Consider the following 27,922-nt stretch of genomic DNA (forward strand, 5'->3'; position numbering starts at 1 on the left):
CAGTGATTCCCCTCCCTCAGCTGAGGATTTCACTCAGTTCTGCAATAGCAAAATTTTTACGATAAGGGAATCTTTGAACCTTTCTCAGATTGATTTTCAGGAACTTGATTCCAGTATGTTTACATCTAAAGGGGAAGTGGTGGTGGACAGAGCTTGGACAAATGTTCAGACTCCTACAGAACAAAAGCTTTATTGTTGTTTGAAGAAGTAATGCTTCATCTCCGAACAGTTTCTGACAATTTTATTAGTCACTTAACACAATCCTTAACGAATATACTTGCAAATAGAGGTATCATCCATATCATACTTACACCAGTTCCTAATAACGCACCACTAAATCCAACTGAGGTTACTAATTATAGACCAGGTGGAAATCGGAAGGTTCAACTCAGTGATTATCGGGGACATTTTAACATCCTGCTTAGGTCTCAGTCTGGATTTACAAATAGCTCTAGGTACTCGGTTGAAGTGTTTCCCAAGTCCAGTCCTGGAGTACCCCCTTGCCAGTCAGGTTTTCAGGATATCCACAATGAATATGCGTGAACTTGATTTGCATACACTGCCTCCATTCTATGCAAATCTCTTTCATGCATATTCATTGTGGATATCCTGAAAACCTGACTGGCAAGGGGTACTCCAGGACCGAACTTGGGAAACACTGCTGTATTGAGAAAGGTTAGAAGTAACATAGTAAACCTGAAGGGGCATAATCGAACGCGAACGCCCATCTCCACGAGCGCCTATATCCGTGGGCGCCTATTTCCGCGAACGGGACAAATCGTATTTTCGAAAAAAGATGGGCGCCCATATTTTTTCCGATAATACGGGTTGTGCGGGGCAAATGCCTAGGAGTTGGCCGTTTTTCAGCTGGGCGCTATCGGTTTTCAGCGATAATGGAAACCGAAGGCGCCCATCTCAAAAACGAACAAATCCAAGGCATTGGGTCATGGGAGGGGCCTGGATTCGTAGTGCACTGGTCCCCCTCTCATGCCAGGACACCAACTGGGCACCCTAGGGGGGCACTTTTACAAATTAACAAAAAACAGTAAAAGATCTCTCAGGTGCATAGCACCCTTCCCTTTTGTGCTGAGCCCCCCAAATCCCCCCAAAACCCACTGCCCACAAGTCTACACCATTACCATAGCCCTAAGGAGTGAAGTGGGGCACCTTCATGTGGGTACAGTGGGTTTTGGGGTTTTTTGGAGGGCTCAGCATTAACCAGCACAAGTGTAACAGGTGGGGGGGGGGGGGTGGGCCTGGGTCCGCCTGCCTGAAGTCCACTGTACCCAGTAACAACTGCTCCAGGGAGCTGCATACTGCTGTCAGGGAGCTGGGTATGACATTTGAGGCTGGCATACAGGCTGGAAATAAAGAGTTTTAAAAGTTGGGGGGTTTTTAGGGTGGGAGGGGGTTAGTGACCACTGGGGGAGTCAGGGGAGGTCATCCCTGATTCCCTCCGGTGGTCATCTGGTCATTTAGGGCACTTTTTTGGGACTTGTTTGTGTAAAAAAAAAGGGTTCAAAAAAGTGCCCTAAATTCTCGCTAAAAACGGTTATTTTTTTTCCATTATCGGCAAAAGCTGCCCATTTCTGTTCGGCGGATAACCACGCCCCAGTCCCGCCTTCACCACACCTCCAACATGCCCCCGTCAACTTTGGCCGTTTCCGCAATGGAGTGCAGTTGAAGACGCCCAAAAGTGGCTTTCGATTATACCGATTTGGCCGCCCACGGGAGAAAGACGCCCATCTCCCGATTTGGGTCGAAATATGGGCGTCTTTCTCGAAAATAAGGCAGATAGTAACATAGTAGATGACGGCAGAAAAAGACCTGCACGGTCCATCCAGTCTGCCCAACAAGATAAACTCATATGTGCTACTTTTTGTGTGAAATTAGCCTTGATAAACAAGTATTATTAATGCTATTTGGTATGTCAGGTGCATTCAGTCTGGTCGACCACAGAGCACATGAATGTGAACACCTTCCCTGTCCTCGAGGCTTGACTGTGCCAACTCCACAGGTCTTCCCTGATACCCACAGCCTGCCAGACAGGAGAGGCTGTGAGCTCCCAGGCAGGGTGTAGGCACCTCTCCTCCTGGCTGCCGGAATCTGCATCGTCTCGGGAAGCTTCACCTTGAAAGTTCTGCCTTCACAATCCTTCTGGGGCATTTCTGTAGAGGGAGCTGCTGAGCATGGAAGTGCCAGCCTGCCCTGGATGCTGTGGCACTGCCAACTTACAGACAGGAGTCCAGAGGCACATCGGAGTCTTTCACTATGTGAGTGTAAAGCTGGGGAGGGGGATACAGTGCAAGTCCTCACTGGGTTTTTTTTGCCTGTCATCATTTACTGAGTCACCATGCCCGGTAATGCTTTCTTTCTCATCCTCGGTTCCATGTACCAGTGAGCTATGAGGTGCACAGCTCTGTGTGATTATCAGATATTGCCGCACTCTTCCCTTCCATCAGACTGTAAATAGATAATGCTCTGAGCATTCAGGAAAACGTTTATCATATTATGTATCAAAATGTAAAACATTTTATTACAGAAATCAATCTACATAAAAACATATACACCGCAATCAAATTATACAGCCACAGAAATAGAAACAGCGTTCCGCAAAAAACCAGATAGCTGTCCACTTCAACATGTTTTGGCATAATTCCTGCTTCAGGGCGTCCTAACCACTTGGATGACAAAGCAACGTCAGGGCAGCATGCCATAATATATAGAGGAAAAATGAATGCCACAAAAATCCGTCAGAATGACACCAATATTGAACAGATAGTAAAATGGCTTCCTGTTTAGTGTCCTGCCAAAACATGTTGAGCATTTGGTATCGGGTAAAATTAAACACGATGAACTGAAAGTGGCCATCTATTTGTTTTCTGTGGTAACCAGTTGTGCTGTATGATGTGATTGGTTGTGGTGTACGTGTTTTTATGAGGCTGATTTCTGTAAAGAAAATGTTTGAATTTTTTGATGCGTGTTACGATAAATGTTTTCCGGGTTGCTCTGTGCATTATATATTTAAATTTTTGCAAATAGGCTTCCCTTCTTGTTTTGTGACTCCAGTGAGTGTGAGAGCAGCCTCTGCAGAGGAAAAAAAGATTGCGTTGGAGGCAAAAACTATTTTTAGGTATATTAAAAGCAGGAAGCCGGCAAAAGAATTGGTTGGATCGCTAGATGACCGAGGGGTAAAAGGGGCGATCAGGGAAGACAGAGCCATAATGAAGAGATTAAATGAATTCTTTGCTTCAGTCACCGAGGAAGATTTAGGAGAGATACCGGTGCGAGAAATGGTATTCAAAGCTGACAAGTCAGAAAAACTGAATGAAATCTCTATAAACCTGGAGGATGTAATGGGGCAATTTGAGAAATTGAAGAGTTGCAAATCTCCTGGACCGGATGGTATCCATCCCAGAGTACTGATAGAACTGAAAAATGAACTGGCAGAACTATTGTTAGTAATATGTAATTTATCTTTAAAATTGAGCATTGTACCGGAAGATTGGAGGGTAGCCAATGTAACGCTGATTTTTTTAAAAGGTTCCAGAGGAGATCTGGAAAATTATAGACCAGTGAGCCTGATGTAGGTGCCGGGCAAAATGGTAGAGACTATTATAAAGAACAAAATTACAGAGCATATTCAAAAGCATGGACTAATGAGACAAAGCCATCATGAATTTAGTGAAGGAAAATCGTGCCTCACCAATCTATTACATTTCTTTGAAGGGGTGAACAAATACGTGGATAAAGGTGAGCCAGTTGATATTGTGTATGTGGATTTTCAAAAGGCGTTTGACAAAGTACCTCATGAAAGACTCCAGAGGAAATTGGAGAGTCATGGGATAGGAGGTAGTGTCCTATTGTGGATTAAAAACTGGTTAAAAGATAGAAAACAGAGAGGGTTAAATGGTCAGTATTCTCAATGGAGAAGGGTAGTTAGTGGGGTTCCCCAGGGGTCTGTGCTGGGACCACTGCTTTTTAATTTATAAATGACCTAGAGATGGGAGTAACTAGTGAGGTAATTAAATTTGCTGATGACACAAAGTTATTCAAAGTCATTAAATCGCAAGAGGATTGTGAAAAATTACAAGAGGACCTTATGAGACTGGGCGTCTAAATGGCAGATGATGTTTAATGTGAGCAAGTGCAGAGTGATGCATGTGGGAAAGAGGAACCCGAATTATAGCTACGTCATGCAAGGTTCCACGTTAGGAGTCACGGACCAAGAAAGGGATCTAGGTGTTGTCGATGATACGTTGAAACCCTCTGCTCAATGTGCTGCTGTGGCTAAGAAAGCAAATAGAATGTTAGGTATTATTAGGAAAGGAATGGAAAACAAAAATGAAGATGTTATAATGCCTTTGTATCGCTCCATGTTGCGACCGCACCTCAAGTATTGTGTTCAGTTCTGGTCACCGCATCTCAAAAAAGATATAGAGGGGCATAATCAAAAGGGATGCCCAAGTTTTGCTGAGGACGGAGGGGAGGGGCGGGGAAACCCGTATTATCGAAACAAGATGGATGTCCATCTTTCATTTCAATAATATGGTCGGGGACACCCAAATTGACATTTAGGTCGTCCTTAGAGATGGTCGTCCCTAGACTTGGTTGTTTCTGATTTTCGGCGATAATGGAAACCCTCAAATCCCCCCCAAAACTTACTACCCACAACTGTTCACCACTACCATAGCCCTTATGGGTAAAGGGGGGCACCTAGATGTGGGTACAGTGGGTTTCTGGTGGGTTTTGGAGGGCTCACATTTACCACCACAAGTGTAACAGGTAGGAGGGATGGGCTTGCCAGAAGTGCACTGCACCCACTAAAAACTGCTCCAGGGACCTGCATGCTGCTGTGATAGACCTGAGTATGACATTAGAGGCTGGCATAGAGGCTGGCACAAAATATTTCTAAAGATGTTTTTTGAGGGTGGGAGGGGGTTAGTGACCACTGGGGGAGTAAGGGGAAGTGATCCCCGATTCTCTCCGGTAGTCATCTGGTCAGTTCAGGCACCTTTTTGTGGCTTGGTCGTAAGAAAAACAGGACCAGGTAAAGTTGTCCAAGTGCTCATCAGGGACGCCCTTTTTTTTTCCATTATGGGTCGAGGACGCCCATGTGTTAGGCACGCCCAAGTCCCACCTTTGCTACGCCTCCGACACTCCCCCATGAACTTTGGTCGTCCCCGCGACGGAAAGCAGATGGGGATGCCCAAAATCGGCTTTCGATTATGCCCATTTGGGCAACCCTGTGTCGAAAGATGGGTGTCCTTCTCTTTCGAAAATGAGCTTGATAGTGGAATTAGAAAAGGTGAAGAGAAAGGCAACAAAAATGATAAAGGGAATGGGACGACTTCCCTATGATGAAAGGCTAAAGCGGCAAGGGCTCTTCAGCTTGGAGAAAAGGCTGCTGAGGGGAAATATGATAGAGATCCATAAAATAATGAGTGGATTGGAATGGGTAGACGTGAAGCGTCTGTTTACTCTTTCCAAAAATACTAGGACTAAGGGGCATTCGATGAAGCTACAAAGCAGTAAATTTAAAATGAATGAGAGCAGGGGCATAGCCAGACCTCAGCAGGAGGGGGGCCAGAGCCCGAGGTGGGGGGGCACTGTTTAGCTGCCTCCCCCCGCCACTTTCGACCCCCCCCCCCTGCCGCTGCAACCACAACCCCCCCCCCTCACCTGCCCGCCACTTTGGACCGCTGTAACCGCAACCCCCCTGCCCGCCCTACCACTTTGGACCTCCGCCGCAACCGCAAACCCCGCCGGCCCACCCCACCACCGCATCAGGTACCTTGTTTGCTGGCAGGGGTCCCCAATCCCCGCCAGCCGAAGAGTCTTCTTCAGCGTAGATCGACTCCAGCGCCTTCGTTGTGGGATCATCTATTTCTGACGCCTTACATCCTGCACGGGGCTACATGCACGGTGCAGGACGTAAGGCGTCAGAAACAGATGATCCCACAACGGAGACACCGGAGTCGACTGGCGCTGAAGAAAACTTCGGCTGGCGGGGTTTGGGGACCCCTGCCAGCAAACAAGGTACCTGATGGGGCGGGGGGTGGGCAGCGACGGCGGGGGTCAAATGTAGAAGGGGCCCATGCCCCCGTGGCCCCATGTAGCTACGCCCCTGAATCAGAGAAAATGTTTTTTCACTCAACGTGTAATTAAACTCTGGAATTCATTGCCAGAGAATGTGGTAAAGGCGGTTAGCTTAGTGGGGTTTAGAAAAGGTTTGGACGGCTTCCTAAAGGAAAAGTCCGTAGACCATTATTAAAATGGACTTGGGGAAACTCCACTGCTTATTTCTGGGATAAGCAGCATAAAATGTATTGAGCTTTTTTGGGATCTTGCCAGGTATTTGTGACCTGGATTGGCCACTGTTGGAAACATACTGGGCTTGATGGACCTTTGGCAATACTTATGTACTTATGAGGCTTAGGACATTGCAGGGGTGCCTCTGTTTCTCATATCACACTCAGCTGATGAGTAGTAAAAGAATCCATCTACAGGGGATCGAAAGTACCACTTCTTACGTATTCCCTTGCGTCAGAGCTTGCTTACTTGTCACTAGCTGCAAAGTTTACTCACTGCATTTGAAAGGACAAACTCGAGGGATTTCCAGAATGTACATTCTGTGCACTGTGACATCACTGAGGTACTATTTAACTGTGTGGAAGGAGATAGAGAGGAGGGAGGGGCACTGTCTGGGACTGAGTGAGGTGTCTCTGACTTGCACAGGCATTCTTGGATCTGGGCTTGGAGCCATCAGGAGGGGGCTAGTGTTGGGTTCGGACATATTGTCTTCAGCATGGTGGGGAGCAGGGGTGGACTGAGAGTGGTCTAGGCCCCTGAGCAATGAGGACCATTGGGCCCTCTCTCCCCCCCCCCCTCCCAGTTCTGCTACCTCCCTCCCCCCTCCTTCCACTGGCCTTTTCCTTTGGTCCTGAAGCTAAATCGGCCATTGACGCTGGAACTTCTCTCTGCCGCGGCCCACGCTTGTGGAAGAAGGACATGATGTCAGAAGGGGGCCAGCTGCAGCAGAGGGAAATACCAGTGTCTGCGGCAGACGGCCAATTTAGCTTCCAGTGCCCCCAACTGTGAAGGGGGGGTTGGGGACGAGAGTGCAGGAGGGGGAGGAGACGGGGGTGTCACGGTCCCGATTCTGGCTCCGGAGGAGAGAGAAGGACGGTCCACATCAGACATGTGGGAGGGAAGCACTGGACCCCCCCACAGCCCTGGGCCCTCAGGCACTGCTCAGTTGCCCATAAGGTCAGTCCAGCCCTGGTGGGGAGCATTAGGACAGGAACACACTGGGACTGCAACTCCCTCACAGCTCCATATCACCACCAGTATCTGCTAAAATTAAGGTTATTGTCCTCTTTCTCCCTCTCCAACCCGTCAATACTCTGTCCCCTTGGTTCTTTGCTCAGGTGCTGTCGGTGTATCACCCCCGGAGGAGGCAGCGATGTGGTTACCAGTTCACTGTGACTACAACTCACAGCTTTCTTGGTGGCTGGTCCATTCTTGTGGAACACCTCGCTGGGCCAGCTTCGTCTTTGTCCGAATACTGAGCTAGTGAAGACTCACTATTTTCAGCAAGCATTTTTTAAAAATGTGGGACTGTTTTTTACTTGAAGAGATTGGGTCAGTAACAGTAGTAATGATGAATGTGTGAAGAGGTGGGTCTGTCAGTGTTTGTACTGAGTGTTTATTGTGTATGTTTTGGGAATCTGCCTAGGTTTTAGGCAGACTATAAATATTTAAAATAAAATAAATACTGGAAAGCCAAGTTGGTGTGCCAAAATCTAGATGCACCTGCTTATGAAAGATCCATGGCTGGCATAGGTTGGCATGCTCGGTGTGCCATGCAACATGCACGGCTGATAGAATTCTGTAAGTTGCGCAGGTCGCTTGGCGACACACCCATGGTTCACCCATGTGTACCCCTCTAAGCAACTTTGGAATGTAACTGTTGATTATTGGCACCTCTGTGCATAAAAGGCCAAATTCTATAAATGGCACCTTAAAAATCAGCGCCAAAAAACCATGTGCTTATTGCGATTCTATAAACTACCTAAAGATAGGCATAGTTTATAGAATATGCACATGCGCTACGCTTGCGTCTAAAATTTAGGCGCACCCATTCAGGTCACCTAAAACCAGGCCTAAATACCTGCGCCTCTGGAATTTGTTGCCAGAGAATGTAGTAAAAGCATTTAGCTTAGCAGGGTTTAAAAAAAAAGGTTTGGCTAGCGTTGTAAAAGAAAACTCCATAAGCCATTATTAAAATGGACTTGGGGAAAATCCACTGCTTATTTCTAGGATAAGTACCATAAAATGTTTTGTACTTTTTTGGGATCTTGCCAGGTATTTGTGACCTGGATTGGCCACTATTGGAAACAGGATGCTGGGCTTGATGGACCTTTGGTCTGTTCCAGGTATGACAATACTTATGTTCTTATGCTATTCATACAATATTGGAATACTGGAAAAATTCCAAAAATGTAAATGATACTCTTTTTGCCAAATACATACATTTGAACTAAAATTTTCAGAAAAAACAAACTTACGTAGGAAAATTAAACAAATATGGCTTAAAACTTTCTATCTAATAATAGATGATAAATCAATAATCGTTTTCCCAGAGAAATATTTGTAATGCTCTTCTCTGTGTTATGTTGTAAGTTTCTTTGTATTCCCTTTTCATATTTCTGTTCATGTAAAAATTACATCCTTTCAATAAAATGTTTGAACTAAAAAGAAAAAGAGATTTCTTTGGTCAGGCTGGAATCTGGCCGCCCACACTTTGATCAGGCTGGAAAATTCAGATGCTGCTTTGATGAGAAATGATGGATCCCTTCCGCTGGTGATCAGGTGGAAAGTAAGGGGCAAGTTAATCAGAAGCAGATGTAGCCTTTTGGTTATTGAACCTAAGAAGGGGGGTGGGTGGGGGAGGGGCAGGAGCATTTCTAAGACTATGGACTCTAATGATGATCAGCTCCTAACACTGTGAGCTGCTGGTTAATGCTTCATCAGGAATCTTGCTCAACAGATACTTTCAGAGCATATAAGAGACTGTGGATCTGTATAAAGTGAATGAAAACATGTCCTTAAGCAGAAAAGTAAAAACTGGACGATGCTGTTTCAAAAACAACAATGAGGAGGTTATAATGCCTTTGTATTGCTCCGTGGTGCGATCACACCTCGAATATTGTGTTCCGCATCTCAAAAAAGATATAGTGAAATTAGAAAAGGTATAGAGAAGGGCGACGAAAATGATAAAGGGGATGGGACGACTTCCCTTTGAGGAAAGACTGAAGCGGCTAGGGCTCTTCAGCTTGGAGAAAAGGCGGCTGAGGGGAGATATGATAGAGGTCTATAAAATAATGAGTGGAGTGGAACAGGTAGATGTGAATCGCTTGTGTACTTTTTCCAAAAATACTAGGACTAGGGGGCACGCAATGAAGCTACAAAGTAGTAAATTTAAAACGAATTGGAGAAAATGTTTCTTCACTCACTGTGTAATTAAACTCTGGAATTTGTTGCCAGAGAATGTGGTAAAGGCGGTTAGCTTAGCAGGGTTTAAAAAAGGTTTGGATGGCTTCCTAAAGGAAAAGGCCAAAAAACATTATTAAATTGACTTGGGGAAAATCCACTGCTTATTTCTGGGATAAGCAGCATAAAATGTATTGTACTTTTTGGGGATCTTGCCAAGTATTTGTGACCTGGATTGGCCAGTGTTGGAAACAGGATGCTGAGCTCGATGGACCTTCAGTCTGTCTCAGTATGGCAGTACTTATGTACTTATTTACTAACCTTGATTCAAACATAGGGGAATATCAAACCTGATGGTAGATAAAGAACTCTAATTATTATGTTTCTTAGAGTTAGGGGGGAAAGGGTTTAGATTTAGCTCCTGCATTTCTCAGTAGTACAGTTGGCATCTTCCTCTTCCCAAAGGACTTACAATCCACGAAGCCTATTTACTAAAATATGGTAGGTTTTGCATTTACTGTACCTTTAGTGCAAAACTTAAGTTGTGGCAAAGCCCATACAGTATGTTTATGGGGCATAATTGAGAGTCACCCAAGTTTTCCTGGGGACGTCCTCGCAGGACGTCCCGGCGAAGGGGCGGGGAAACCCATATTATTGAAACAAGATGGACGTCTATCTTTCGTTTCGATAATACGATTGGGGATGCCCAAATCTTGACATTTAGGTCGTCCCCATAGCATCCCCCACAAGAGATTTCCCTGTCCAAAAGTGTCCCTGAGTAGAAGGACCTCCTCAGCAATTTCCACCCCTCCCTCATCATCGATCCAGCATAAAATCGACCCAACACGGCCGTGTTTCTGCCCAATGGCCTGCCTCAGGGGTCAAGTGTATCTGTAGCTAATAAGGGATGCCGGCATCTGAACCCCACCTGCAAAAACAAGCGCCATCATCCCTTATTAGCTGCAGATACACTGGACCCCTGAGGCAGGCCTTTGGGCAGAAACACAGCCGTGTCGGGTCGATTTTATGCTGTTCATAATAAAGACTTCTTGACATCCTCTTCGAGTTCACCTCACATTTTTGTTCATCGTGCTTTGTGATACGTCATTATTGTGTTTTTAATATACCTCTAGGCTATTTGATGTGGTTAGAAATCGCTTTGGGTTTGATGATGTCTACAGAAAGCAATACACAAATATGTGAATTGATATTCAAAAGAACTAACGCCAATCGCATCAGTCCTTTATTAAAAAAATCTGGGCCAAATGAAGGGATCATTTTAGACACATAAATTGATGTCATAATTTTCCATATAAAAATAAGGCAGGATTTGGGACATTCAGGAAGCGAGGCAACTGTGATGTCTAATTTACATGTGTAAATGAAGATGTTCAGCGTAACTTGAAATGTCTACTTGAGCTGCTTCCAGTTGTACAAGTCTTCAGCAGCACTCCCTCAACAGATAGCACCACTGAGCACAAGAATAATTTCAAAACGTCTAGATTAGACACATTGAGGCGTATTTTCAAAGACTTAGACTTACAAAGTTCTATATGTTACTATGGAACTTTGTAATTCTGAGTGCTTTGAAAATGAGCCCCGTTGTATGTTTGCATGGGTGAATATTGACCATATAACATAACATAATACAGACTGGTCAATATTCAACTGGCAGCAGTCAGCTTTCTTTAATGCTAACATCCTCTGGCTGAATTAAGCCTGGATATTCAATGCTGAGTCATGACTGGACATGTTTTGGCTTATGTGGGTTCTAACCAATATTCAGCCAAGACCCACATAAGGAGATGATTCTTCCCCCCCCCCCCCCCAACATAGGAGAACCCCCTCAACATGATGTAACCTCCTCCCATCCCCCCCACCCCGAGAAGACACCCCCAGTAAAGGTCCTCTCTGGGCCCACACCCAAGTAGTCCCCCCTCCACGTCCAAGTAGGCTCACCCCCCCCCCCCCCCAGTCCTACTTGGACATCCCTGGTAGGCTAGTGGGTCTTTGGGACAGGAGCAAATCCTGCTTGCTGTTGCCCCTGACAGCTGTGGATGCAACATGGCCACTGCAGTCTCTAAGAGCAGTTGTGCAGTACTTCTGTTAAGAGGTTCACATCTCCCCAAAGACCCACTAGCCTACCAGAGATGTCCAAGTGGGCTGGGGGAGGTGGGGTCCTGCTTGAACATGGGAGAGGGGATTCCTTGGGGGTAGGCCCAGAGAGGGCCTTTTTGGGGAGGGGGTTGGTAAGGGTTCTACTCTTGAGGGGCGGGGGGGGGGGGTGACCAAAATGTCTCCTTCTTGGAACAGGATACTTTGGCAACTTTGCGTAGCGTGCTTTTTCCCCACCCTGGAATCACTAGTGTGGTATGGACAGCTAGTCTCTTGTGTCTTAGGGGCATCAGATCATTTTCTAAGGGTTTGTGGTGGTGATTAATAGTCGAGATAGGAAGAGGTTCCATTAGTCAGCTCAGAAACTACCCAGGCCACTGGATGGAGAGCTTTGCAGAGACGTTTTGAGCTATCTACCAAATAAGCAATCATTTCTGTAGCTGGCGATTTAGCAATCTCAATATTTCCCAGAGGCTTGTAAATCAGAATTTAGGATTTTGAGCTAACACGACAAATTCCTCCTTCCCTGCACACATTGAAGCCAGCAGGAATCTCCTTTACGTTTCACCTTGTCCGATTCTGTCAGTAGGAACAGAATCAGGCAGCTCAGTGGAAGTCAGTCTGATGGAAGATCTATCAACTTCTGCAGGACAAGGGGCAAATGATAGGATCCAAAGGAAAACATGGCATTTTGTGGCTTCCACAGGGCCAAACCAACCACTAAGCAGTTCTGCCTCTGACTCTGTGCCTGACCTCTAGTCTCGGTTCTAATCCCAGCTCTGCCACTGACTGTGCTAGATCTCTAGTCTCAGCTCTAATCCCAGCTCTGCCTCTGACTCTGTGCCTGACCTCTAGTCTTGGTTCTAATCCCAGCTCTGCCACTGATTCTGTGCCTGACCTCTAGTCTCGGTTCTAATCCCAGCTCTGCCTCCGACTCTGTGCCTGACCTCTAGTCTCGGTTCTAATCCCAGCTCTGCCTCCGACTCTGTGCCTGACCTCTAGTCTTGGTTCTAATCCCAGCTTTGCCTCTGACTCTGTACCTGACCTCTAGTCTCGGTTCAAATCCCAGCTCTGCCTCTGACTCTGTACCTGACCTCTAGTCTCGGTTCAAATCCTAGCTCTGCCTCTGACTCTGTGCCTGACCTCTAGTCTCGGTTCTAATCCCAGCTCTGACTCTGTGCCTGACCTCTAGTCTCGGTTCTAATCCCAGCTCTGCCTCTGACTCTGTACCTAACCTCTAGTCTCGGTTCAAATCCCAGCTCTGCCTCTGACTCTGTGCCTGACCTCTAGTCTCAGTTCTAATCCCAGCTCTGCCTCTGACTCTGTGCCTGACCTCTAATCCCATCTCTGCCACTGACTCTGTGTCTGATGACTAGTCTCGGTTCTAATCCCAGCTCTGTTGCTGACTGTCTGAGCTCTAGTCTCAGTTCTAATCCCAGCTCTGTCACTGACTCTGTGCCTGACCTCTAGTGTAGTTCTAATCCCAGCTCTGTCTCTTTGTGTCTGACCTCTAATGTTAGCTGTAATCCCAGTTCTGTCTGACTCTGTTCCTGACCTCAAATCTCAGTTCTAATGCCAGCTGTGTCACTGTACCAGTATTGTATAATACCACCCCAGCCAAGTTCACTCTTTTTGATTCTCCTCTTCTCCCCTTTTTTCTTAAAAAATTTCTTAGAGTCTGGCCAGTAGAAATATGCCTTCCCAGAAATGGCTGTTTGTCATTCAATCACCTGCCAGTTTAGACGACCTACTGTCTGTGTTAGTGGTAACTCATTTGCTTCTGTGGGTCAGCTCACCTGTCAGTGGCACCTGTTGTCAGCCTGACAAGAAACCTGAACCACTTGCATGTAGTTCCAGGTTCTTCACTGATCCAGTGTGAGGAAGCTGAGTGCAATGAACGGGTAGGTAGAAGTGAATCAGTTTTTCACTTCTTTCAAAAAGTACAAAGACCAGAGGGAAACTCAATAAAATCACATAGAAATACTTTTAAAACAAATAGGAGGAAATATTTTTTCACTCAAAGAATAGTTAAGAACTGGAACTCGCTGCCGGAGGATGTGATAACAGCGGTTAGCGTATCTGGGTTTAAAAAAGGCTTGGACAAGTTCCTGGAGGAAGAGTCCATAGTCTGTTATTGAGATGGGCATGGGGGAAGCCACTGCTTGCCCTGGGATTGGTAGCATGGAATGTTGCTACTCTTTGGGGTTCTACATGGTATGTTGCTACTCTTTGGGGTTCTACAAGGAATGTTGCTACTCTTTGAGATTCTGAATGGTATGTTGCTACTCTTTGGGGTTCTACATGGAATGTTGCTACTCTTTGAGATTCTGAATGGAATGTTGCTACTCTTTGGGGTTCTGCGTGGAATGTTTCTAGTCTTTGGGGTTCTACATGGAATGTTGCTACTCTTTGAGATTCTGAATGGAATGTTGCTACTCTTTGGTGTTCTACATGGAATGTTGCTACTAATTAGGTTTCTGCCAAGTTCTTGTGACCTGGATTGGCCACTGTTGGAAGCAGGATACTGGGCTAGATAGACCATTGGTCTGACCCAATACAGTTTATTCTTGTGCTCTTATGCCCTGGGTGTGAGCAGTCAGGTTCCTGCACTGCCAGGCCTGGGAGGTGTCTCATAGCAGAGGAATAGGGAAGTGTCACAGCAAAGAGTTCAGAAGTTCAGGAGTGGAACCTCTAGTGCTTACCACTTATCTAGCAGTTACTAATAATGTACAGTGTTCAGCAGTGGAATGAGTGGAGATAAAGGACCTAGCCCAGCTCCAGGGGACCTCAGCAGAGCAGGAAGGAAACTGTGGAAATGCACACATTTTTACAAAATGAGTGAGCACTTTTTGTGCAAGAATAAAGATCACAGTGAAAATCAGTAGCAGATCTGCAGCAGAATCTAAGAATTGCTGTGCGAAACATCAGATAGATTATTTTTCTCAGGCAGATCTTGTACAAATCCACAGATTTCTTTCAGCTTGAAAAGAGGCTGAAATTCCTGAGCTACGCCCATAGCAGGGATCGTGGTTCCCATCAGGTCAATTATATTGTCTCTATCCTCAGCCTTCTAGTCCGGTAGCTTAGAATTCCAATTCTCTTCATTTATTTGTGAATTCCTTTTGTAAATGTTGCTTCCTGGTTTATGCTGTTAATGCTTTTGGGTTTGTGGTGCTCATCAATTGTTAGCTGTGATCATGTTGCCTGGACTCTAGTCTGTTGGAATTGTTTGGTTCCTGCCATGTCTTGATTATTTTATTTATTTATTTATTGATATGAGACATTTATATCCCACATTATTCCAAACAAGCTTGAGTTCAATGTGGCTTACAATAAACAGTATAGGATGCAAAAGAGAATAATCTATTTCCAAGAACCCAATTATATTATACAATATCATAGATGTACTAGATAGTTATGGACAGTGGTGTAGCTAGGGGGGGTGCCAGGGGAGCGGCTGCTCCCTCAAACGGAGTTCCGCCGGTACCGGTGCCTATTTTTTTCTCAACGTGTTGCATTGAAAATGTGTGCCGGCAGAAGTCCGCTCTCATGCTGCTTTCGCTCCCCCCATGCCGTCAACCTGAGTCCACTTCTGGTTATGGATGTTTAAACTTTGAATAATCTATTATGAATGCGAAAGCGTACATGAAACAGAAGGTTAATGGTAAATGAAATAATAACCAATTCAGGTCATAGTTAGTTGTTTTGATATATGGTTGTTCTTTGTGAGGGTTTGTTTGAATAGTAACGGAATTCAAACATGCGTGGGATAAACATAAAGGAATCCTGTGCAGAAGGAAGGGATCCTCAGGAGCTTAGCCTAGAATGGGTGGCAGAACTGGTGGTTGGGAGGCGGGGCTAGTGCTGGGCAGACTTTTACGGTCTGTGCTGGGGCTGGTGGTTGGGAGGCGGGACTAGTGCTGGGCAGACTTATACGGTCTGTGCCAGAGCTGGTGGTTGGGAGGCGGGGTTGGTGGTTGGGAGGCGGGGCTAGTGCTGGGCAGACTTATACGGTCTGTGCCGGGGCTGGTGGTTGGGCGGCGGGGCTAGTGCTGGGCAGACTTATACGGTCTGTGCCGGGGCTGGTGGTTGGGAGGTGGGGATAGTGCTGGGCAGACTTATACGGTCTGTGCCAGAGCTGGTGGTTGGGAGGCGGGGATAGGGCTGGCCAGACTTATACGGTCTGTGCACTGAAGAGGACAGTACAAATAAAAAAGTAGCACATATGAATTTATCTTCTTGGGCAGACTGGATGGACCGTGCAGGTCTTTTTCTGCCGTCATCTACTATGTTACTATGTTAGGAATGATTTGAGGATTTTGTGGAATTTGGTATATTCCTGTACATTTCTTATTTTGGGTGGGAAGGAGTTCCGCCATTTGGTTCCTAAGTTAGTGAAGTCTGCAGAGTGGACAGTTTTGTAGATCACTTTTTTGAAATTTGGGAGGTGTAGTTTGAGATAGTTTCTCACTTCATATTTAGCGTTTCTTTGAGGTAAGTTTATTAACGGTACCATTTCAGATTTGAAAGATGTGGAGGGGAATAATCCAATGGGGACAACCATCTCTAAGGGTGTCCATCTGTAAGGACGGCGCCGCGAAGGGGCGGGGAAACCCGTATTATCGAAACAAGATGGGCGTCCATCTTTCGTTTCAATAATACGGTCGGGGATGCCCAATTCTCCACATTTAGGTCAACTTTAGAGATGGTCGACCTAAATGTCGAGATGGTCGAACTTAGAGATGGTCGTACCCGGTTTTCACCCATAATGGAAACCGAGGACACCCATCTCAAAAACGACCAAATCCAAGTCATTTGGTCGTGGAAGGAGCCAGCAGTCGTGGTGCACTGGTCCCCATTACATGGCAGGACACCAACCTGGCACCCTAGGGGGCACTGCAGTGGACTTCTCAAATTGGTCCCAAGTGCATAGCTCCCTTACCTTGGGTGCTGAGCCCCCTAAAACCCACTCCCCACAACTGTACACCACTACCATAGCCCTTATGGGTGAAGGGGGGCACCTACATGTGGGTACAGTGGGTTTGTGGTTGGTTTTGGAGGACTGAACATTTACCACCACAAGTGTAAACAGGTAGGGGGGGATGGGCCTAGGTTTGCCTGCCTGAGGTGCACTGCACCCACTAAAACCGCTCCAGGGACCTGCATACTGCTGTGATGGACCTGAGTATGACATTTGAGGCTGGCATAGAGGCTGGCAAAAAAAAGTTTTTAAAGTTGTGTTTTTGAGGGTGGCAGGGGGTTAGTGACCACTGGGGAAGTCAGGGGAGGTCATCCCCGATTCCCTCTGGTGGTCATCTGGTCAGTTCGGGCACTTATTTGAGGCTTGTTTGTGAAAAAAAATGGACCAAGTAAAATCAGCCAAGTGCTCGTCAGGGACGCCCTTCTTTTTTCCATTATCGTCTGAGGACGCTCATCTCTTAATCACGCCCCAGTCCCACCTTCGCTATAGTGCCGACACGCCCCCGTGAACTTTGGTCGTCCCTGCGACGGAAATCAGTTGGGGACTCCTAAAATCAGCTTTCAATTATGCTGATTTAGGCGACCCTGAGAAAAGGATGCCCATCTCCCAATTTGTGTCGAAAGATGTGCGCCCTTCTCTTTTGATTATGCCCCTAAAAGGCACATAATTTGAAGGTGATTCTCGCTTTGATGGGAAGCCAGGATTTTCAGATTATTGTCAATGGGGAATGAAGTGTTGTCTGTTGTGAAACTGTTGTAGTCGGTTTGGTCAAACAGATTGGTGATGACCGTGAATTTAGTTTGTCTTTGTTTAGTTTTAGTTTGAATTCTGAGGCCCAGGTCTCCATCATATTTAAGCCAAGTTTTGCCTTTTGTAAGATATCGTGGATGTTTATTTATTTATTTGTAGCATTTGTATCCCACATTTTCCCACCGATTTGCAGGCTCAATGTGGCTTACATTTGCCGTAATGGCGGTTGCCATTTCCGGGTAACAGAATTACAAATGGTATTGTGTTAAGGTGCAGACATACATGGTAAGATACATGGAACATAACATATATGGAACAGATCATGGTATTTATATATATATATATACCATGTGCGTACATACATGGTAAAGCAGATTACATTATGGTATTGCATGAAGGTTCCTGAGTAATAACTTGGATTGTAACATACATTAATTCATCGATTATAGAGAGACCCTATTCGACATAAGGTTTAAGGTGGTAGTGCTTGATCATTAATAGCAAAGAGGTTAATCAGTCATGTGATAAGATTTCGGTTTTGTATAGATCGTGTATAGTGTTATTAATTTAGTATTTAAGATGGATGTTTATTGTATGCCTTCTTGAAAAGATCTGTTTTCAGTAGCCTTCGGAAGATGGTTAGGTCTTGCGTTGTTTTTATGGCCTTCAGTAGTGCGTTCCATATCTGCGAGCAGATGTATGAGAAGCTGATCGCGTATGTGGATTTATATTTTAGCCCTTTGCAGTTAGGATAGTGGAGATTGAGGAATGTGCGTGATGATCTTTTTGCGTTCCTAGTAGGCAAGTCTATAAGGTCTGACATATAGATCGGGGCTTCCCCGTAAATGATTTTGTGGACCGGGGTGCACACTTTGAACGCAATTCATTCTTTTAATGGAAGCCAGTGTAGTTTTTCTCTTAGGGGTTTGGCACTTTCGTATTTCGCTTTCCCAAATATGAGTCTGGCTGCTGTGTTTTGAGCGGTTTGAAGCTTCTTAATGATTTGTTCCTTGCATCCGGCATAAATGACGTTGCAGTAGTCTAGATGACTTAACACCATTGATTGTACTAGGCTGCGGAATACTTCCCTTGGGAAGAAAGGTTTGATTCTTTTAAGTTTCCACATTGAGTAGAACATTTTCTTTGCTGTATTTTTGAAGGATGTATATATGGTAACATCGTCAAGCATATATGGATGTTTCTAGTTTGTTACCTAGTGGTGACATCATTACATTAAATAGTATAGGCGATAGTGAAGAGCCATGAGGGACGCCACAGTCTGGTGACCAACGTGAGGATAAGGTTCAACGTAGTTTCACTGGGAGTGCTCTACGGATCTTCTCCATTTCACTTGGTAAGCTTCTTCAGGAGCTGCCCGTCTACATATGCCGTCGCTAACAGGGCAGACATAAGCAGTTCCTGTTAGAGATTAGCGATTAGAGATTAGTATATGTTATTCCATTTAGAAGTACAATAATAAGATTGATTGCTAAGTTGATTGTTAAGTTTAAAATTGAAATTTTTTAAAGAAATTACTTTAGGCGGTGGAGGTTTTTATTTATTTATTCATTCTTGTACCCCACTGTTATCCAAAAACAAGTTTTGGTTCAAAGTGGCTTACAATTTGCATTTTAGGTGAAAATTACAATAGTATTTTACCGTTATGACATGGATAGGACATCGATAGTTTAAGTAGCTATCTATAGAAGTTTTGGAGAGGTAGTTTTGAAGAGGCAGGGCGATAGTTTATATAATTATCTGAAAAGTTTTGATGAGGTAGATTTGGAGAGAATAGATGTTGCTAGAGGTAGGACGTTAGTTTATATGGCTATCCGAAGAGTTTTGATAAGGTAGATTTGTAGAGGTAGGACGTCAATAGCTTATGCAGTTAGCTATAGGATTTTTTGAAGAACTAGGTTTTCATTTCTTTCTTGAATTGAAGACTGATGATGGTGATCACAGCTTGACCTTTAAATCATATAGGCAACTGTTTAACTGAAGTCTTTTCCTCCATCCAACACATATTTATTTAATATAATTATGAGGAAAGAATCAACCTCAGAATTTTTTCAGTGAAAGTTCAGAAACTTATGGAGATTTCATTGCTAATTAGCAGTTACATACGTAACTGTCCTTAGTCAGGATTTAAAAAACTCAGGGCACAGAATCCATAGCACACAACTGCGAGGGGGTGTGGACATGGGAGGGGCCTGAACAGGTCAGGGGGTGCCTAGCACGCATGCAAACAGGTTCTGGAATATTATCAGTTACACGCCTAACTGACAACAGCCATTTACACCAGCCGAAAGTTAAGTGCGTAACTGTGGACTACTATTTCATAACGACAGTTTCATGTGTAATTGCTAATATGGAATTCTCCCTTAACCGTGTAGAATCCCTTTGCCTAACTCCGGATGACCTGTAGGGAATTACCCCCCTGCTTATGTATTTTGAATACATTAATTTGTATTATTTGAATGTTTTTGTATTGATTCTGTATTTTTGCATTATTGTAAACTATGCTGGTTGATCTTTTAGTGGACGAGAAAGATGATACATAAAAATCCAGATTAGATTAAAATCTGTCATCTGCTTCTGATTCCTAGTGTTGACCAATCCCAAACTCAAGAAGTCAGCTGCCCTGGAACACTGTGTATACCAGATCATATATATGAGGGGGGGCTGTCAACCCTGAAAGACCTCAGGACTCTTAAATCTACCTCTCTAACCCTTCGGACAGTTATGACAGAGAAATACGCAGATGGGCTGCTGGTAAGTGGACAGTGTCTGTTACTGTTTCTAAGTGTTGAGTTACTCTGAAGGAGAAGTTGGAGATCTTAGAGTGGTGACCCTAGCTCACTGTTTCATTGTAAGCACAAGCCTTCAGGACCTTAAGGAGGAGTAGCCTAGTGGTTGGTGCAGTGGACTTTGATCCTGGGGAACTGAGTTCGATTCCCACTGCAGCTCCTTGTGACTCTGGGCAAGTTACTTAACCCTCCATTGCCCCTGGTACAAAATAAGTACCTGAATATATGTAAAACGCTTTGAATGTAGTTGCAAAAACCTCAGAAAGGTGGTATGTCAAGTCCCAGTTCCCTTTCCCTATTTGAGATTCTAGATGGAATGTTGCTACTATTTGAGATTCTTTTGAGATTCCACATGGAATGTTGCTATTTTTTGAGATTCTTTTGCTACTATTTGAGATTCTACATGGAATGTTGCTAGTGTAGCCTAGTGGTTAGTGCAGCAGACTTTGATCCTGGGGGAACTGGGTTTGATTCCCACTGCAGCTCCTTGTGACTCTAGGCAAGTCACATATCCCTCCATTGCCCCCTGAATATATGTAAACCGCTTTGAATGTAGTTGCAAAAACCTCCGAAAGGTGGTATGTCAAGTCCCAGTTCACTTTCCCTATTTGAGATTCTAGATGGAATGTTGCTACTATTTGAGATTCTTTTGAGATTCCACATGGAATGTTGCTATTTTTTGAGATTCTTTTGCTACTATTTGAGATTCTACATGGAATGTTGCTAGTGTAGCCTAGTGGTTAGTGCAGCAGACTTTGATCCTGGGGGAACTGGGTTTGATTCCCACTGCAGCTCCTTGTGACTCTAGGCAAGTCACATATCCCTCCATTGCCCCCTGAATATATGTAAACCGCTTTGAATGTAGTTGCAAAAACCTCAGAAAGGCGGTATATCAAGTCCCATTTCCCTTTCCCTTAAGAAATGCTAGCATGGAATCTCGTAGATTCACTGGGGCTACGAGGAGATGAGGAACAGTAGACTTTGTTCCTCATCTCCTCGTGGCCCCTTGACAGGTTGGCAGATACCTGTGTAGGAATATGGTCCACACTAAGTAGTGTAGCCAGTCCAGGGAGAAGGAGGTGGCATGTCTGCCCCAAATCCTGTCTCCAGGCTGTCTGCAGTGCTCTGCCTATCACATACAGACTCCTTCAAGGAAAAGACATCGTGATGAATTGTGTGTACAAAGAAGGTTTGGAGCATAGGAGTTGGGAAAACATTTGTGTGTGTTTATTAATGCTGACATTTAAGGTAATGTGCTAAAACACTGTGTGAAGACCAGGTAAAGTCTGATACTGGGCTTTTTCTGGAAACCTTCCAAATACTCGGAAAATAGCAGTTTACATAAGACAAAGATGCGGTAACTTCATATATCTGAGTGTCACTGGGCCCTGGATCCACTGCCCTGTGCAAGTACATAGTACACACAATGGGTCGCATTGGCCCTGTGTACCTGGGCTTTGCACCAGTACAATGTCCAATCTGAGGCCTTGGAAGCCAACTTCTTGAATGGACGTTTATACCAGTCCCCTGAAGCAGCTCAGAATAACCTCTTGTAAAATTTTGAACACAAAGCATGAAATTTTAAACTCTGTTCTTCTAATTACCTGGAGCCAATGTAGTTCTCTCAATTCAAAAGTGGTGATAGTAAACTGATAAAGGGGATGGAACTCCTTCTCATATGAGAAAAGAATAAAGAGGTTAGGGCTCTTCAGCTTGGAAAGGAGATGGATGAGGGGAGATATGACTGAGGTCTACAAAAGCCTGAGTGGTGTAGAACGAGTAGAAGTAAATCGATTTTTTACAAAGACTAGGGGACACTCGAGGAAGTTACATGGAAATATTTTTTCACTCAACGAATAATTAAGCTCTGGAACTCTTTGCCGGAGGACGTGGTAACAATGGTTAGCATATCTGGGTTTAAAAAAGGTTTGGACAAATTCCTGGAAGAAAAGTCCATAGTCTGCTATTGAGACAGACACGGGAAGCAACTGCTTGACCTAGGATTTGTAGTATGGAGTGCTGCTACTCTTTGAGATTCTGCATGGAATCTTGTCACTCTTTAGGATTCCAGAATCTTGCTATTCTTTGTTCTACATGGAATGTTGTTACTCTTTGAGATTCTGAATGGAATCTTGTCACTCTTTAGGATTCCAGAATCTTGCTATTCTTTGGGGTTCTAATGTTGCCATGATTTGAGTTTCTGCCAGGTACTTGCGACCTGGCTTGGCCACTGTTTGGAAAACAGGATACTGGGCTAGATGGACCATTGGTCTGACCCAGTATGGCTGCTCTTATGTTCTTATGATCAAATCTACATGTCCTAAACAGGGGCGTAGCCAGACAACAGATTTTGGATGGGCCTAGGCAAGAAGTGGGTGGGCACCAAGTGTTTTCTCCCCCTCCCCTCAACCACCACCCAAAAAAAATCTTAGCTGGTGGGAAAACGCTTCTTTCCACCTTGGCAGCAGGCATGCACTGAAAACTGAGCATGCGCAGGTGCCGTTATTGTGGAGAGTAGCGTTTTCGTTACCATCAGGGGGAAATCTTGAGCTGGCCGAGCTTGGGATCGCCACCAGCTACCGCTAAACGTGTGCTACTGTTGGGCGGGCCTGAGCCCTAAGTGGGTGGGCCCTGGCCCACCTAGGCCCACCTGTGGCTACGCCACTGGTCCTAAAGATCATACAGGCAGCCGTTTTCTGTACTAACTGAAATCTTCTTTGCAGGTCCAATGAAATACCAGTGTACAATGAGTTGCAGTAGTCCAGATAAGACAGTATTATATATTGAGTCAAATTGCAAAATGATGTTGCCTTAATTCAAAGACAAGTAGGGAAGTAGATAGTAGTGTACCAAGGGCAGAATGGTGAAGGTGGTCTGCCCCGGGTGCAAGCAGCAAGGGGGTGCATGGAGCAGTTGTGTGGCAGTCAGCTCTGCCGGGTCCCTGCCCCCTCTGACGTTACTTCTTGTTCTGGGGCAGAGGGTTGGCTGAGCCAACAACCGTGCGACTGTTCCATGCACCCCCAGGTGGTGAGGATGATGCGCTTCGGGGGGAGGTGAGTGATATGCCGAGGGGGGTGCGATTTGCCGGGGGGGGGGGGTGTGTGGCAGCAGTGGTGTAGCCACAGGTGGGCTTGGGTGGGCCAGGGCCACCCATTTATGGCTCAGGCCCACCCAACAGTAGCACATGTTTAGTGGTAACTGGTGGGAATCCCACGCTCCGCCAGCTGAAGATTTCCCCCTGATGGTAACAAAAACACTACTCTCCACGACACCGGCACCTGCGCATGCTCACTTTTCAGTGCATTCCTGCTGCCAAGGTGGAAAGAAGCGTTTTCCCACCAGCTGAGATTTTTTTTTTTTGAGGGAGGGAGAACACTTGGTGCCCACCCAATTCTTGCCTAGGCCCACCCAAAATCTGTTGTCTGGCTACGCCCCTGGGTGGCAGCCAAACTAGATACACCACTGGAAGTAGAGGATAACACAAAAGGCTTCCAGATGAGGAGTTTTGAGGAAAGAAATCTTTATTGAGGCACCAATACAAGACCTGACACAGGGCTGTGTTTCGGTGGAAACACCTGCTTCAGAGGTCAATTGTTTAACTGTATAAAAACACATATAAAAGAAATAAGTAAATTAGGTTAAAAATATGACATCTACTAAAAATCTAACATCAAATAAAAACATGTATATGTATTATATAAGAAACCAATAAAGAACTCTTGAATAATAAAACTGGCAATTAAAGGAATCAAATGGTCAATTGTAAAGATAAGAAACATAAAAATATCATTAAAATGATCATGGACTGCATAAAAAATGTTATGTCACAACATCTGAATGTCAATAAGTTACAACTGAAATCTGTCAGCCCATAACTGAATCTTGGAAATATAAGAGGTAGTATCTGCATTCACTTCCTGAAGAATAAATGTATCGTCTGCAGATGAAAATAGATATTAATTTTTATCCAATGTCACAGAACTAAGAGTGCTCTTAAAAACATTGAAAATCCCCGGAGACAGTGGAGATCCTTGGGGGACACCACGTTTAGAAAGCCGAAATAGCAAAAGTTTGCCCCATACCTTCGCTGCATATGAACAAATGAAGAAATCTTAAGTTTGCTTTTAGCATTCTCACCATAAAATCATTGGTACAGTGTTCTGGTTTTGTAAAGCGCTGCCCCACAGAGGTGACATCCTGGTTGGCATTGGCATTTTCCATATGATTTCTATGTAAATCAAATCTCTTCTTTAGCATCTGGCTTGTATCTCCAGTATAACACCATTTGTCACACTTTTTACATTGAGTGATATATACCACATTGGAAGATGAGCATGTGAAGGATTCCTTTATGTTGAATATTTTTTCCTTTGTGAATGACTGTGGGATCCCGTGAAATGTGTTGGCATAGTTTGCAGCTGGATATTTTGAAAGGATGTGTGCCAATTTCTTCTTTTGAGTTTCTATCGGGAGCTTGCTTTTCACTAGTTTGTGTTTTAAGTTGACTGGCTGTCGGAAGGCCAGAACTGGTGGGGATGGGAATATCTCTTTCAGTAATTCATCCTCTTGGAGTACTACCACTACTACTACTATTTAGCATTTCTATAGCGCTACAAGGCGTACGCAGCGCTGCAGAAACATAGAAGAAAGACAGTCCCTGCTCAAAGAGCTTACAATCTAATAGTAGATCTCTTGTGATTTTCCTCAGTTTTTCCAGCTCTGGGTTGTATGTCACTACAAGGGGGGGTTCTGTCTGTGGTTTTCTTTTCTTTGTATTGTAGTAGATTTTCCCTGGGTGTTTTGAGGGAGGAGGAGGAGGCAATATTCTTGGAGATTATTTTGGGGTTGCAGCCTTTCTGTTCGAAGGATGCAGTCAGGATTTTGAGGTGCCTACTATCTCTGTCCCCTGGGTCAGAGCAGATACAGTGGTATCTTGTGGCTTGGCTGTGGATAATGGATTTTTTTTGTATGTGAAGGGTGGAAGCTGGAGTTGTGGAGGTAACTCCATTTGTCTGTGGGTTTCCTATATATGGATGTTTGTATGTAGCCATTGCTGATTGAAACTGTGGTATCCAAAAATTTGACTTTATCTGGGGAGTAGTCCATTTTGAATTTGATTGTAGGATGGCATGTATTGAAACAGCTGTAAAATTGTTTTACAGTTTCTTCCCCCTCAGTCCAAATCCTAAAAATGTCATCAATATACTGGTAGTATTTTAGGGGTTTAGTCTGATATATATTCAAAAATGTCTCTTCCAGTTCTGCCATGAAGAGGTTAAGCATATTGAGGTGCCATCCTGGTGCCCATCGCAGTGCCCATGATTTGCAGATAGATATCGTTGTTAAAGTGGAAATAGTTGTGAGTTATAATTTTTTAATAGCTTCCAGTGAGTATTAGTGTTCTAGGGTGGATTTTTTAGGAGTTTCTCACATGCAGCTATGCCTTCTGCATTGGGAATGTTGCTGTATAGTGATTCATATCCATTGTGACCAGAAGGGGGTGAAGAAAGACTCGAGGCACTGAAAAATAGATTTGGTGCTTTTTAACCATAAGAATTAGTCATAGTGGCTCTTGAAAGTGCAGGATTTCCTTCCTGTGCACATGTCTGCTTCTCCTTACTAGCCGCAGCACGAACCCCAGAGTGTGGGAGTTAACCAGTCCCTGCTTTCTGCAACACACACACACTTCACAATCACTTCCTTCTCGTCCCCTCCTCCTTTGAGTCCTTCCTGCCTCTGCCGTATCCCCCGGCTAGTAAGGAGGGGAGAGCCCCTGATTGATCACTGGATGTGACTCACTCTGACAGAGGCAATGCAGGAGCTCTGACGAGGTTATGGCTGAGCTGGTTACCTGCACCACACTGATTTTCCCTTCTCCTCCGCTTTTATAGATAGGAAGCTGGTTCAGTGTGGCAGGTTCATGTGTGTCTCAGGGGCGTAGCCAGACGTCAACGTTTCGGGGGTCCAGAGCCCAAAGTGGGGGGGCACAGTTTGGCCCTCATCTCTGCCGCAACTCCACACACCTTGCTTGGCGGGGGTCCCCAACCCCCGCTAGTTGAAGCCATTCACCAGCGCGGTTCTCTGTGCATTGCCTGCCCTTCTTCCCCTCACGTTGCATGCATGCTCGGTTTTAGTGAAAGCAAAGTGTCACGCATGCTCAGTTTCACTAACCCCCCCCCCCCCCCCCCCATGTCCTATCATGTACAGATCATTTGCATTTGGTAACTGTTCATTGAATTCTTATTGCCAAGCATTTCACGTCTGATTCTCTGCTTCTTTAGGGGTGTCCCTCTGGCCCAGATCTTTGCCAACCCTGCATACATTATGATTCATAAAGACAGAATCAAGCCAAGGAACGATCCTGGAAGCCTCCACTACCGTTGGCCTATTCAAGTAGTTTCTGATCCAGTCGTCTGTCCCCCCCCCCCCCCCCCCCCCCAGGACCCATTTCCAGACTGTTCCCTTTATTCATTGAGTCTCCTGTGTGGGACAGTATCAAAAGCTTTGCTGAAATCCAAGTAACATAGTAACGTAACATAGTAGATGACGGCAGAAAAAGACCTGCACGGTCCATCCAGTCTGCCCAACAAGACAACTCATGTGTGCTACTTTTTGTGTATACCCTACTTTGATTTGTACCTATGCTCTTCAGGGCACAGACCGTATAAGTCTGCCCAGCACTATCCCACATGCAAACACACATGTACACATGTACACATACACACATACATACACACACAAATATTCATATACACTCTCACATACACATACAACTCACATATACATGCAAACACACATACATAGACACATACACACACATACAAAGTAACACACGCATACATAAACACACAAACACAAATACATACACATAGTGACACACACAGACACACACACATACATATAAATATATACATACACACAAACACAGAACGTCACATACACATGCACAAACACTCACACACACATACATACACACACACATACATAAATACTCACACACACACTCACACAAATACTCACACACACACACACACACACACACACACAAATGCTCACACACACACGCACACACACACAAAGAACTTGATTAGATTTCTTTGCCGTGCTCTTCCTTTAATAAACCTGTGTTGCAGCGGGATCCCTATGTCCTCCTGATCCCTAGTTAGTACAGACAGAGAAATGAGAGGTCGGCATCTTCCTGGGTCCTGGAGAAGGGAAGGGATGGACCACACTCATCGCTAACACTGTATTCTTAGCTGTAAGGTGCCAACGGTTTTCATAGCACTGTACAAAATAGGACGAGTTTAAGAAAGACAAATTAAGCGTAATGTAGAAAACAGCCGCCACTGAGCTTATAATTCTAGGGGGTCATCGTTATTCCCAGAAATTCAAAGCCGGGACCTGTGTGGGCTTCAGCTTTTGAATATTCGGTTATTTTTAAGCTGACTAACACACAGCTACTTAAGTCAATATTCGCCTCTTAAGCGGCCAGGGGTTACCACATAAAGATAGGGCAGACAAGTATGCGCTAACCCTGACTGCTTAAGTGCTGACTCCGCCCCAGAACGCCCCCAACATAGCTGGCTTTGTGTTCGGCGCTAACCATGATACTCGGCGGTACTTAGCCAGTTAAATGTCGTCCCGACCAGTCTGTGGCCAGCTAAATCATTTTAAGGGAGGAGGCGACATTCTTGGAGATTATTTTGGGGTTGTAGCCTTTCTGTTTGAAGGATGCAGTCAAGATTTTGAGGGGTTTATCCCAGGAGTCCCCTGG

At 44.9% G+C, this 27,922-nt stretch overlaps 1 protein-coding gene across 1 annotated transcript in view; it reads left to right on the forward strand.

The window, feature by feature from the left end:
* SLC6A9 (solute carrier family 6 member 9) overlaps positions 1 to 27,922 on the forward strand; it is a 193,682-nt gene that overhangs the window by 12,982 nt on the left and 152,778 nt on the right. Inside the window, exon 2 of the mRNA XM_030207231.1 lies at positions 19,948 to 20,113. Coding sequence (XP_030063091.1) covers positions 20,084 to 20,113 — 30 coding nt within the window. The 5' untranslated portion in view covers positions 19,948 to 20,083. The remainder of the gene's footprint in view (positions 1 to 19,947; positions 20,114 to 27,922) is intronic.

This window comes from Microcaecilia unicolor, chromosome 6 (genome assembly GCF_901765095.1).
Source record: "Microcaecilia unicolor chromosome 6, aMicUni1.1, whole genome shotgun sequence".
In the NCBI taxonomy this organism is placed as follows: Eukaryota; Metazoa; Chordata; class Amphibia; order Gymnophiona; family Siphonopidae; genus Microcaecilia; species Microcaecilia unicolor.